Genomic DNA, 13,396 nt, shown 5'->3' with positions numbered 1-13,396 from the left:
CCAGGGTACCATCAGGTCTGGTACCATCCCTTACCCAATCATGCTGGGGAGGGGCACCAGATATGACTTTTTAAAAAGGAGCACCATCTACAGAACAGTGCAACAGAGATGCCCACCTCGTGTTCTGTGGGTGCTGACTCAATTAAGGTACCCTGATAATGGGACCAGCCTTTAACCCGCCTAAAGTCTTCTTGTATTAATGGACTATAGAAAGCCTCTCTGCAGATAGGGGAAGAAGAAGATAGCTCTAACTTCGCTATTCTTGACAGCTGCAGGTGTGGGATCAGCCATCTAAGTGATGGAACCCTAAGCCCACAATCCTTCACCCTTGCATAGAAATATGCAGTAGGGGTGTCAGGTGGCAGTCGGAGTCATGATCTTATGGCTGAACAGATAGCCCTGTCCATTCGGGACAGTACCGAGATATATGTCCTACCAAGCACCAACTTGTGGTAAAAGCGAGGTAGGAGATAACGGGAAAGCAGAAACAGTCTTTGCTGGGGCTTAAGAGGAGCGTTCCTCAAAGAAACGATCCCAGCCTCTAGGATAGAAAGGACAGAAGACCTTCCCTTTGGGGTGAACATGATAATGAGGTATCTCCACTCTTCGAGGATGGTCAAAGCATACAACGGCCTCCCGTGCAGGGGAAACTCTATAGTCTCGACCTTAAGCTTCTTGTCACGACCAGAGGAGACAAGAGCTAAAGAGCAGGACTTCTCTAAATTAATAGAAAGGCCTCAAATAGAGAAGTCAAATGCCCGGTCAAGGAGTTCCTGCAAGCCTATCTTAATAGAGGCTATGAGAATAATATCATCTGCAAAGGCCATAGCATTAAAGGAAGAAGCACCTAGAGAGTAGCCTATATGGCTAGGAAGAGAGTGAAGAAATTCATCTACGATGCAGTTAAAGAAAAGGGGAGATAGAGAATCACCCTGGTGAACCCCCCCCCTCACTGCGGGAATAGAAGTTGCACAGGACCCTGTAGTGATAGCAATGGAGCTACCCAAGTATAGCTCCACAACATAGGAAAGAAAGGGTTCGACATCCGACAATAGACAGCGCTTGAAGGAGAGCAGGAAGGGAGACGCTATCAAAGGCCTTTTGGAGGTCCAGCGATGCCATATATAGAGGCTTAAGGTGGCATCGGGAATCAGAGAGAAGAGAAGAAAGAAGATATATATTCTCAGCACAGCCGTCTGAAGAGACAAAAGCTCTCTGTCTATAATCATGCTGCATATGTTGCTGAAGTCGTTTAACTAAGATTTTATGATAGAATCTAAGTATCACAGGGGAGATGGTAATAGGATTAAAGTCTGATGCACAGCTTGAAGTGTCTTTCTTCGGAATGAAGAAAGTTCTTGAAGCATGTAGGTATGGTGGTATTGCTTTACTGGAAAAGAGAATGTCCACTAAGTCTTGAAGAATCTTCAACGGCACCTTCCGAAGCCTAGACGCCGGAAAACCATCAGGTCCAGAGGCAGAGAAATTGGATGGAAGAGCTGCTTTAATCTCCTGGATGGAGACAGGCTGGTATATTTGAAAGGCAGGAATGGACCTCAATATTGTAGGTTGGTCATCATAATCAGGGAAGTGTGGAGGTGGAGCAGAAAAGACTGTACTCCAGAATTTAACAAAATCATCATGTAAGTCTGCTAGAGGTGGAGGGGAAGCACCATCAAGGATGGTTTTGGCACACTGTCCTCTATTAAACCTTGCAGACTCGGATCCCTTATATACCACTTTTTGATATCTGTCAGTCAGCCATCGTCTTATCCATGCTAATATTGTATAACCCAAACCCATTTTCTCCAATTAATGCAGCAGTCTGCCATGCTGTATTCTGTTCAAAAGCCTTAGCAAAATCCAAAAGTATCATGGTGTATCCATTCCAGATTTTGTCTGTTCATAAAACGATTACACCATCCTGAAGTAGCTTGAAATTCTATACTTTCATCCAGATTCAATCTTGACCATTTTAGTGCATATGCTCTAATCATATTTCATGTAACAAGATAACCATTCTGCCTTTGTTTGAATATCCATTCTGCAACGTGATTTTCCATCCCAATTTCATTCCCAATGGGGGATCACCCAATGGTTGCGACCATCAGGTGATCCACATTCCCATTGCACATTTTTTCGTTGGCAATTTTTTAAAAATATCTTCTTTCTTCCTTCATTCTCTTACCATCTTCTCGGTTATGTCAAACTTTCTTGCAGCAGCACAGTTATTAGTTTGCTTTGCCATTTCAATTACCCTTATTTTAAATTGAGCTTCATACTTTCTTTGTTTTGTTGCTGGTTCCATGATTTTAAATGATAACAATTTTAATACTCCTAAAATTAAAAAAAAAAAGTAAAATTAATAATTAATTAAAATTGGGGCTAATCACTTTTAATTAGGGTAATTCGTGTAAATATTAAATCTATGCTATGCAAAAAAATAACGGATATAACAACAATACCTAACATTACATTAATACAAGAAAGAAGAAATTAGGAGGTCGTCTTATAAAACCAACATAAGCTTAAAACCTAAAAAAATAGCCTAAAATTTAGGCCTCAGCTTATATGCTGGTCATCCTATATGCCAGACATATAAGGTATATATATATATATATATAATTACTCACGGTGATATCCTTTCAATAATTGCATTCAGTAATTCTTCAATGCCAGTTCCAAGTTTTGCAGATACCTAACATGCAAAGAAAATTTTGTATCTGAGAATAAGGAATATATTTTTTAAACTTAAAACTACATTCTATAAATGGTTCAATTCTCATACAAATTATTTTTTTAAAAAATATCTAAAAGCTGAACATCTAAAAAACCAATGAAGAGAGAAAATGATCTGCCCAGCTATTCACTCTTGGCCTAAAAAACAGGCTACAGATTTTCTTCTTGAGATATAAAATGCACTAGCAGTACATAATTATGCTAAACCTTGGAAGTCTAAAATAATGATAAGACTGATGTTCCAGCCATTGTAAAACAAGACCTACCTTTACACACCAATGCTGACCACCATAAAGAATACTATGTCCATTAATCCAATCCTGTATTCTACTCCTAAGCAATTTCTCTAATACCTTGACTACAAACTCCATATATACAGACTGTTCTATACCTGAAAACTTCTGTCCTAGAATCATGATTGTAGAGTGATAATATTCTGTCTTTTTTCCTTTCCTTAGGAACCTTACCTACTGCAAGAGTTTCATTAAATAACTAGGTTAAGGTCATAGGTAATTGTTTTGTACATTTTTTAAAAAATATGTGGCAATATGTCATTCATTCCGACAGTTTTATTAACATCTAACTCAATCAACAAGTGGTACTTTCATCTCTAATTCTCCAAATACTTGCCTTCCTTCGACATGGTGCACAGCATCATTTAATCTAGTATGATCTACACTGATGAAGTGCTCATTAAATACTTCCACTATATCCTTTGAAATAGCCACTATGCTACCATAACTATCCATTCAAATTTCAATGTGCCATAATTATTCTTCCTCTTGCTCGTCATATAGTGGAAAAATTCCCTTGAATTATCCTTAGCCTGACTAGTCAATCTCCTCTCATACTGCACCTTTTCTTCATTTATCAAACTTGTCCTCTTCCTGGCCTTACTTTATACTCTTCATATATCTGATTGTAACAATCATGTACCTTCTCCATAACATCTTTTCCAACACGGCTTGCTTGATTTCACCATTCGTCCATTATTTCACTCCTACTCTATTTGCTTAACTCTTGGTATACAGTAGTTATACTTTGCTTGCTAGATACTGTCTTATTCTTTATTAAAGAATAAGGCATAAAAAAAAAGATGTTGCATTGTCAACACTTTTTCTGCACAGCTCATCAACCAACATATTGATGATAGTTGACTATGGAGCTTCCCATAATAATTACCTTATAACTACACATTATTTATTTATATATATATATATATATAAATAAATTGATTTTTAATCCTATTTCCCAAGTGAGCAAACAGACAAGCAGGCCAAGTTTGTGTCTGCACGTAGTGCAAGTCTGGGGCAACTCATGGTAGTGCCACTCTAGGCAACTCGTGGTAAAGGTGGATTAAGCTCTGATCACTTTCCTTAGTATTTTTCCTTTAATGTACAGCACATCTCCTTGCAGAGATGTATGATGCTATGCATTAAAGGTGATGGTCACTACCCATACCAGTTTCAACCTTTATTGAGGTCTTGTTAGTGGGAGTCAGACCTGACAATACTAAGGTTGAAGTAATGCAGAGCTTATGAATTTTACCTAAACAAGTTCCCACAAGGTGCTTTGACCTTAATAAATAAAATCTCAGGATGAGAGATAGATGTAGAAAGTTTTTTAACTTGGGTATATTATGTATTCAAGATACCAAGTAATTTTATATAAACTTGGTTTTTAATCCTATTTCCCAAGTGAGCAAACAGACAAGTCAGTCAAGTTGGCATCTGCACATAGTGCAACTCATGGTAAAGGTGGATTAAGCTTTGACCACTTTCTTTAGTATTTTTCATATGCATTAAAGGCAATGTTCACTACCCATACCGGTTTCGACCTTTATTGAGGTCTCGTCAGTGGGAGCAAGACCAGACAATGCTAAGGTTGAAGTAATGCAGAGCTTATGAATTTTACCTAAACAGGTTTCAACAAGGTGCTTTGACCTTATTAAATAAAATCTCAGGATGAGGGATAGATGTAGAAAGTTTTTTAACTTGGGTATATTATGTATTCAAGATACCAAGTCATTTTATATAAACTTGGTTTTTAATCCTATTTCCCAAGTGAGCAAACAGACAAGTCAGTCAAGTTGGCATCTGCACGTAGTGCAACTCATGGTAGTGGAACTCGTGGTAAAGGTGGATTAAGCTTTGACCACTTTCTTTAGTATTTTTCATATGCATTAAAGGCAATGTTCACTACCCATACCGGTTTCGACCTTTATTGAGGTCTCGTCAGTGGGAGCAAGACCAGACAATGCTAAGGTTGAAGTAATGCAGAGCTTATGAATTCTGCGGAGATGTATGATCCATAGCATCATACATCTCCGACATTGAGATGTATGATTGAGATCCAGACATTGAGGAGGCTCTCAATCAATGGTTCTCTTTTGTAACTGGATGAGGTTTGCATGTTAATGGTCAAATTTTAAAAATCAAATCAGAGGAGTTAGCTAGAAAGCTTTAAAGCTACAGATGGTCGAATTGCTGCAGAAGTTTAGTTCCGATTAAATCTATGATGCTAATGAAACAGATCTGTTTTACCATGCCACACCAGACAGTTCTCTGAGCTATAAACTTGCAGCACTGTCAAGTTCATAAAAAACATCCTAACAACTTCCTGCCTAAATTTTGTCACTTACTAACATGTCAGGAAGTGACAAAAGGAAGTTGTTGGTTATTGGAAAAAACACAAAGCCTTGATGCTTTAAAGGACTTAGAATGGATAGCTTGCCTGTTCTGTATTATGCCGACAAGAATACATGGATGACTTCTGGTATTTTTCAGGAATGGTTAATGAGCTGGGATGTAGAATTGCAATGAAATTCAAGAAAAATTCTTCTTTTTCTGGATAACTGTGTGGAACACCTTCAATTAGATTGTAATTGAAGGTGTTCCTTCAATTACAATCTAATTGAAGGAACACCCACATCCCTGGTACAGCCACTGAGCATAGGAATCGTAAAAAATTTGAAGACATTGTATTGAAGAAGGCTGGTACACTACATCCTTGAAACAATTGAAGAAAATCTACTAACATCATCTTCAGCGACTAAAGAAATCAGTGCAAAGTTACCATTTTACAGGCAGTGCAATTTGTTGAAGATAGTTGGTGAGAAATAAGCAGCAAAGCAATTCAAAATTGTTCAAAAGTGCTTAAAACCATAATGAGCAAAACAATTGCTCATTATGATTTTAAGAATTTAGACCAGGAAATGCCAGATACGACTGATAATGAAAATGAAATCATTTTGGAACTGCAACATGTCAGAAACTACGAAAAGTTTTTGTGCGCTGACAATAGCCTTCAACGTTACAATGAAAGTGAAGATTGAGAGGATTTTTATTATTTTTTATAAACATTTTATTATTTCAAACTCATTTTTCAGAGTCTGCTCATCAGAGAAAATTGTTAACGCTCTTTTTTAGGGCACTATTAACATCTAGTTTCTGTGTAGGGTGGTGGTATGAGCCTCTGCTGCATTAGCCTGTGTGTGTGTGTGTGTGTGTGTGTGTGTGTGTGTGTGTGTGTGTGTGTGTGTGTGTGTGTGTGTGTGTGTGTTGGTTTACAATAGACAGTGAAGGATAGAGAGCCTAAGGCAAGATGTGTAACAAGTGTATCGAGAAAAGGAAGTGTGTTATTGTTTTCAATATCAATAGCGAACTGAATGCATCCGTATTGCTTGTTTAGGTGGCTGAGGAAATTGTGTAAAGTTTGGCAGACATGTGCCTAAATGGTGAATATATAGAAACTGGTTCAAGGATACATTGTGGTTGGTCGGTGAATTTAGAGCTTGTGAAAAATTGGTGATTTTTGTCTGTTTTATTGTGTTTTTCCCTTAGAAAATTAGTATTTTATAGTATATTAGTGTAGATTTTAGTGTTTTATAACATATTTTTATTAAGATATTTCAATAAGTATAAGATTAAAATGGCACCATAAACCCACAAGAAACATAATGCTAAGAAGAGCACCACAGGCGAGAACATGAAGGCCAGTCCTGCTAACGTGATTATTGGAGATATGGAGGAGGTTAATGAAAATGAATTAACCTCCAAACTAGCAATATTAAAGAAGATCATCAGAGAGAGAGAGAAAGACGATGCTGGAATTACAAAAAGTCAAGATGCATTTAAATGAACATAGGGAGAAAAAAGAAAAAGAAAAGCAGCAAAATAAGAAACGACAAAGCATGGAAACTGGCAAGTCAGGAAGTAACGGAAATCAGGTAAGTGATGTTTTTTGTAAAAAGAAGGATGATTTTTGCTATGGTGACTTTATAATAAAGAAGAAGGGCTATGATGGAAGCTTGGTGAAGAACAAGCTGAATTCAGGCCAAATAGAGGTTGTCAGAATCAGATTTTCACTTTAAGACAAATAGTTGAGAAATCTTGGGAATATAGCAAGGATTTGTATTTAAGTTTTATTGATCTAGAAAAGGTATTTTCTTGCCAAGAGGAAAAGGCTCTTGGCATCTTGCCAAGAGGAAAGTTCTTCAAAATGCTGCAGTATATGGTGTAAATGGAACATGATATCAAACTATGTATAGTCTCTATTTAAGCTGTAAGGCAGCAGTTAGAATTGAAGGCAGTACAGGAAGATGGTTTGAGGTAAAATCAGTTGTTCAACAAGGATGCACATTATCTTCACTGTTATTCATTATCTATATGGATCACATTATGAAGAAAAGTGGTATTAAACCTGATATTAAAATTAGTGATGTTAATCTTAGCTAATTACTTTATGCAGATGATGATGTTATACTTGCAAATAAATCCAGCACAAGTCTGCAAGATTTCCTGACTAAATTGAATAACTGTTGTAATAAATTTGGTATGAAAATCAGCAATAAAAAGGCAAAGACAATGAAAATAGGCAGAAACATTGAAAACATCAACTGTATCCTGATTGATGAACCTATAGAACAAGTAAAACATTTCATCTATTTAGGCAGGCATTATTTTTAGTGAAGATGATAAATTATATACAGGGTGTTCGGGATAAATTTGACAGTTTCGTAAGGAAAAAGAAAATCTTCTTTGTATCTATTAAATTTAATGAATTGACAAAAAACATTACAGGCAGAGTTAATTACAATACTATCAACAAGATTTACTCAAAATAACCACCATTAGCATCGATCACAGCTTCAATCCTGCTTCGGAACCTCGAACAAGCTGATGCTACAGTCTCCCTGGGAAGGGCCGCAAAAACTGTTTTAATTTTATCCATTAACTGGGCTTTTGTATTACTGGAAGTGCAATTGGTGTCTTTTTCAACTGCGCCCCATACAAAATAATCCATGGGGTTAAGGTCTGGGGAGTTTGGAGGCCAAACATTTGGACTGGTGAAGTCGTAGAAATTTTCAGACAACCATTTTTGACTTTTCCCAGAGGTGTGGCAAGGGGCCGAATCCTGCTGCCATACATACGGCCTACCATTGGCTACCCTTGTTATCCAGGGCTTGACTACAGTGTTTAGCAACTCCACGTAGCCATCTGAAGTCAACCTGAGGCCCTCTTGGAAAAAATGAGGAGGCATCACATTGCCTTCAGAGGATACACATCCGAAAACCATCACAGTTTGGGGAAATTTAGTCTGCATTACACGAGGAATGTCCTTTGTACTGTATGCAAGCCATCTGTTATTCTGCGTGTTGTGTTTTTGATCCTGGCAAAAGTTTTTCTCATCGGAAAAGAACCAGATTGTTTGTGGTTCCGCAGGATGTTTCACTTTGCTTAGAAGTTTCTTCGCGTTTATCAAACGTTTTTCACGGGCCTTTTCTGTAAGCAGCTGACCTTTGCGGCGCTTGTATGAGTAGTAGCGGAGGTCTTCATTGAGTGCAAGCTTCATAGTAGAGGCTGCAACATTCATTTCACGTGACAAAGCCCGAATTCCAATGCCAGGGATCTTCAACACCTGTTCCTGCAGATTTGCGAGGAATTCTGCTGTACGAACGCAATCAGATCGTCTGCTAGGGATCTTTCTTCTTGCTACATCCTCGTAGTCACCATTGCAAGTCTCTAGTTCATACCTGATTGTTTTTACTGTATTCAGGGAGCATTGGGCAGCAGTCGAAATATCCTTATTTTGATGGCCGGCACGAATCATCATGATACAAGTTATTCTCTTCCATGATTCAGGTGAGTTCCAGCTATCCATCCTTTCTGACATCTTGTATATGAATGAAGAAGGGTCCAACCTTTTAAATGAAGAGAAGTGTGTGTTAATACATGTAACTTACGGAAAAATATAATTAATTATAAATATGTCAAATTTATCCCGAACACCCTGTATGTAAATAGACAACAGAATTAGCAAATTAATTTATCGACAGTTTAATAGCAAAAAACCAATATTATTATTATTATTATTATTATTATTATTATGTGATACCTCCAAGGATTTATTGTATTCCTTTCCAGTGTTTATCAGGGAATTCTTACAATTCTTGCTACTGTTTTTCCACACACTTCCATTCCTTTTCATATTTCTCCTAATTTATTTATTTTTCCTTCATATGTACATTAGCTGTTCATTTCATTCTGCATTTTCATTTATTGCAATTGCATAAATGGTGTCATGAGTCAGGCATCAAAAGAGCCATTTAGACATAGTGGATGAAATATGTTTATCAGCAACCCAATGAGACAAAGACTCTCATTCTCTTCATGCCTATTTTAATATAATCTGCAGAAAATGTCTATAACCATTTTAGTCCCATGACAGAGGCAAATGTCTTTTGCAGATTCTTCTTGCTGTTGCTTAATGTTATTTTCCATCAGTGGTTAGAAATGGTTAGGGCTTAATGGCCTCTAGTTTTCTACAGATAACAAATCCATAAGCACTACTACTTCTTTCTCTCATTATAATGAAATATTGTTCTGAAAAGATAGCTTAAAATTGTACAACATGACAATATTTATATATCTTTTCCCATTTTAATATAATAATTCAACTAACAATAAAATCCATCCGTAGACAAATTATGTAAAGATGTGTAAATGAATTTAGATGTCTTTATAAAAATATATAAAAGAATAAGAAAGGTGGTATGGAAAAGGATATTTCAATAATATTGAATAAGTGTTCAAGTGCTTAGCATACTAGGTAAGTGGTTCAACTGAAACAAATGTTATTTGAGCCATTTAGGATATCAAAACTGAGTTAGAAATAAAACACTTAATCAAAAACTGGAATTATGCAAATTCTGATAAAAAAATTGAGGAGTGAACAGATGGCATCACTGGCAGAATCATATTAAAAAAGAAAATATCAGAACTTGGACATTTATTAGTATTCAAGAATGTGAGAGCAGAGCTAATCCAAGGTGCTGTAGTCATATTGACAAAATGGTAGATGAAGGTTCGATGCAAAGACATCAAGAAAAAGCCTCAGAAAGAAGGAGACGTAGGTGGAGTGATGCAGTCAGTAGTGTCTTAGAAGACCAGACATGCAAAATTTGACAACATCGGTGACCTCATTAAAAAAAATTAATTTGGAAGAAAACTATTAATAGAAAGCTAATAATAATAATAATAATGCAAACATAACGTGTAATATGTTTGCATTATTACACTATTATTACACTAACTATCCCTTACACCTTTTCAGGGTATGTGTATCAGGAAATAATAATGAAAGCTATTTTGTTAAAGAGTTTTCATTATCAATTAGCTAATTGTTATTACTAATTTAGTTATAACAATTTTTACGAAATAAAAGTAACAAAAGTTACATACAAGGATTTTTATCCTTGCATTTATTGAATCAATATTAAATCATGATTAAGTTTGTAAATGAAATTAAAGTAATGATGACAAAATATAATTTGTTTCAAAATAGAAAAAGATATAACCTGTAAAATATCCTTTTTATCTGTTCCAACAAGCTTTTCCATCTGATTGGCAACACCTTCAGGATCAGCATTTTTCAGGTCTATTTTATTTAGAACAGGTATGATAATCAGCTCCCGACAAAAAGCAAGAGTAAAATTGGCTAATGTTTGAGCTTGAACTCCCTGTTTAGAGAATTTAGATGCTGTAAACGTAATCATATATAACAACATACTATAAAAATTAAATTAAAAGAAACATATAAAACAGACTTCCAAATATCTAGACTAACCTAGTAAGACTCGTATGTTCAAACTACAAACTTATACATCAATTATAAGTATTGTTGCCATATTCTTTAGGATTAGTATGAAGAAAAATTTATGAAGTGCATGTTCTTTATCAAGTGTTGGTTTTGCATGTGCAAGTTTCTAACATGAAAACTCTATGGCCAACTCACCTTTAGTTGAAAAGAACTCATAAATATTGTGGAAATGAACAAAACAGAAAGGATCACTTGGATTATAAGAAATAAGCCTGACATGTAGGGATAAGGGAGTTTTATAACAATTCTTTAGTTATCACAACTTTTGACATAGATCCAGATGTAAGTGATAAAAATAGAGTAACAACTGGTCTGTGGATTGCTTCCTGTGGAAGAAATGAAAGATTGCAGTGTACAAAGTTTAGCTGATGCGTGAAATAATAGAAATTATTTCATGCATCACTATTATAGTGAAATTATTTCACTATAATAGAAATACAGAGTGTTTCAAAAAGAATGACCCGATTTCAAATAATTATATTTAATAATGAAAAGCCTTCTGTTGACTAGATGCCATCTTCTCATTAACTAAGCATAGCAGCTATTTGGGCGCTAGTAGTGGCATCTAGCGGTTGTCATATCAAACTCTGGGCCAAGGCCGTTCACATGGTACAAGTTGCATTCATTTGTGGTTTGTGGTTGCAGAGATATACAATTTTCAAATCGGGACATTCTTTTTGAAACACCCTGTATATAGTTGCTAAGGGGAGATTTTATAATGTACAGGAAATTTTTCAATACATAACAAAACAGGTAAACAAGGTGCTTTCTCTTAGCAGTTGTGTAAGAGTATGATTAGCAAGTTCATGCAAATGAGATTTTTTTCTTGAAGAGTAGTACATGAGTGAATGGATTACCAGAGGTAGCAGGAAGTGCTTTGTTAGTGAACAATTAAGGAGAGATATGACAAGCATTGTGTGAAATAATAGTTAGTGTCAGCTTCCCATGATATATTTTCCCACTTCATGGAAATGCTTGTGCAATAATTAGTGTTCCTGACATCCTAGAGGGTTCCAGGGTTGAAAACACCCTAGATGAATGATGTTTTCATTTATCTTGGAGATAAATGAAAACATCATTCATCTGTTTAGGAGCATAACATCATCAACATAAAGTAAATAACTAAGATTATCACCTCCAATTTTAATATCAGGTTTAATGCTACTTTCCTTCATAATGTGATCCATATAGATGACAAATAACAGAAGCCAGTGTGAATCCTTGTCTCAGACCTGATTTTACATCCAATCATCTTCCAGTATCTCATTCAATTCTAACAGTTGACTTCCAACTTAAATATAGACTGTGTATCACACAGTACAATATCCCATTCATACCATATAATTGTAGTATTTTGAACAATTTTTTGTTTGCCACCTTGACATTTCTCTACTGATCTACTAAACTTAAATGCAGATCCTTATTTTCATTATTTTTGTCTCATGATATGTTGTCTAATGATGTCTCAATTATGATCTGATCCTGACAAGCCCTGTTAGGTATGAACCTAGCTTGTTGTTCTCCAAGTTTCTCTTCCACAATTTTTCTTAACCTCAAGTATGGTTGCATAAATTTTATACAGTAATTACTGTAATTATCAGATTCAGTTTTATTTCCTCATTTTATAGATGGATACCTTGAGAGCTCTACTTCAATCATCTGGAATTTGGCCTTCTGAGACTACAGCTTCTGAATTATGCAATGCAGCCACTGTAAAATGTTCATACTTCCATAATTGAGCATTTCTGGTTGAATGTCATCTACTCCAGCATTTTCAGGTTTGTGATGGCTTTTTCTACCTTGAGTATTGATGAGTACTCCTAATTGCACTCCTCTTGAATATTTTCTACCACTGTTCTGTCACTTCTTGTTTCATTTACACAGAGTTTCAAAATAATCATTCCAGACATCTAGGATATCTTTTGTTTTCTTGTCACTTTTATTGTATTCTTTTCTTCATTACTAAGTATTTTTAATAGCCTCCAGAACATTTTTCCACAGCCTCAACCATAGATGGCAACCCTATCGGCATGATTTTTTTTTATAAGTTGGTACATCTGTCATAAGCATCAATGTGAAATTGCAACTCATTCTATTAAGTATGGCTTGATGACCAAATGACTGGACTGGGAACAAGGAATACACGAGACTGGATATCAGGAGATTGCTGATAGGAAAGGTAGTCAGTGTATTGTTCAGGGATGACAGTGATGAGATGAGGCAGAGAGCAAAGATAATGAATGATATGTTAGTGGAAATGTGTGAGGAGAAAGGAGTGCAGTCTGTTAAGGTGTAGAATGAGTTTGCTGCTGGAAAAGAGAGTAATGGGTGCAAAGAATGAATCTGAGCAAGAAGAAGCATTGTGAAAGAGTAGGGAGAGTAAGGAAGGAGAGATTGAAGTGGAGAGAATGAGTGTAGAGGACACAAACAGGGAAATGGGGAGACTCAGGGTGGACAGTGGAACATAGTATGAGAAAGGCTGATGCTCCAAGAGGAT

General features: G+C 36.0%; 1 protein-coding gene across 2 annotated transcripts in view; it reads right to left on the bottom strand.

Moving 5' to 3' along the window:
• Positions 1-13,396, bottom strand: part of waw (Translation factor waclaw) — a 192,376-nt gene that overhangs the window by 122,992 nt on the left and 55,988 nt on the right. For both annotated transcript variants that reach the window (XM_090393583.1, XM_090393584.1), the window contains exons 6-7: positions 10,598-10,759; positions 2,634-2,698 (exon numbers count right to left, since the gene is read on the bottom strand). In XM_090393583.1, the coding sequence (XP_090249709.1) occupies positions 2,634-2,698; positions 10,598-10,759 (227 nt within the window). The remainder of the gene's footprint in view (positions 1-2,633; positions 2,699-10,597; positions 10,760-13,396) is intronic.

The sequence above is a fragment of the Typopeltis vanoorti genome, chromosome 6, assembly GCF_054136105.1.
Source record: "Typopeltis vanoorti isolate ZY-2024b chromosome 6, IOZ_Tvanoo_1.0, whole genome shotgun sequence".
NCBI classification, from domain to species: Eukaryota; Metazoa; Arthropoda; class Arachnida; order Uropygi; family Thelyphonidae; genus Typopeltis; species Typopeltis vanoorti.
The sequence above is the reverse complement of the archived record's forward strand: the minus strand, read 5'-3'. Positions and strand labels throughout refer to the sequence as shown.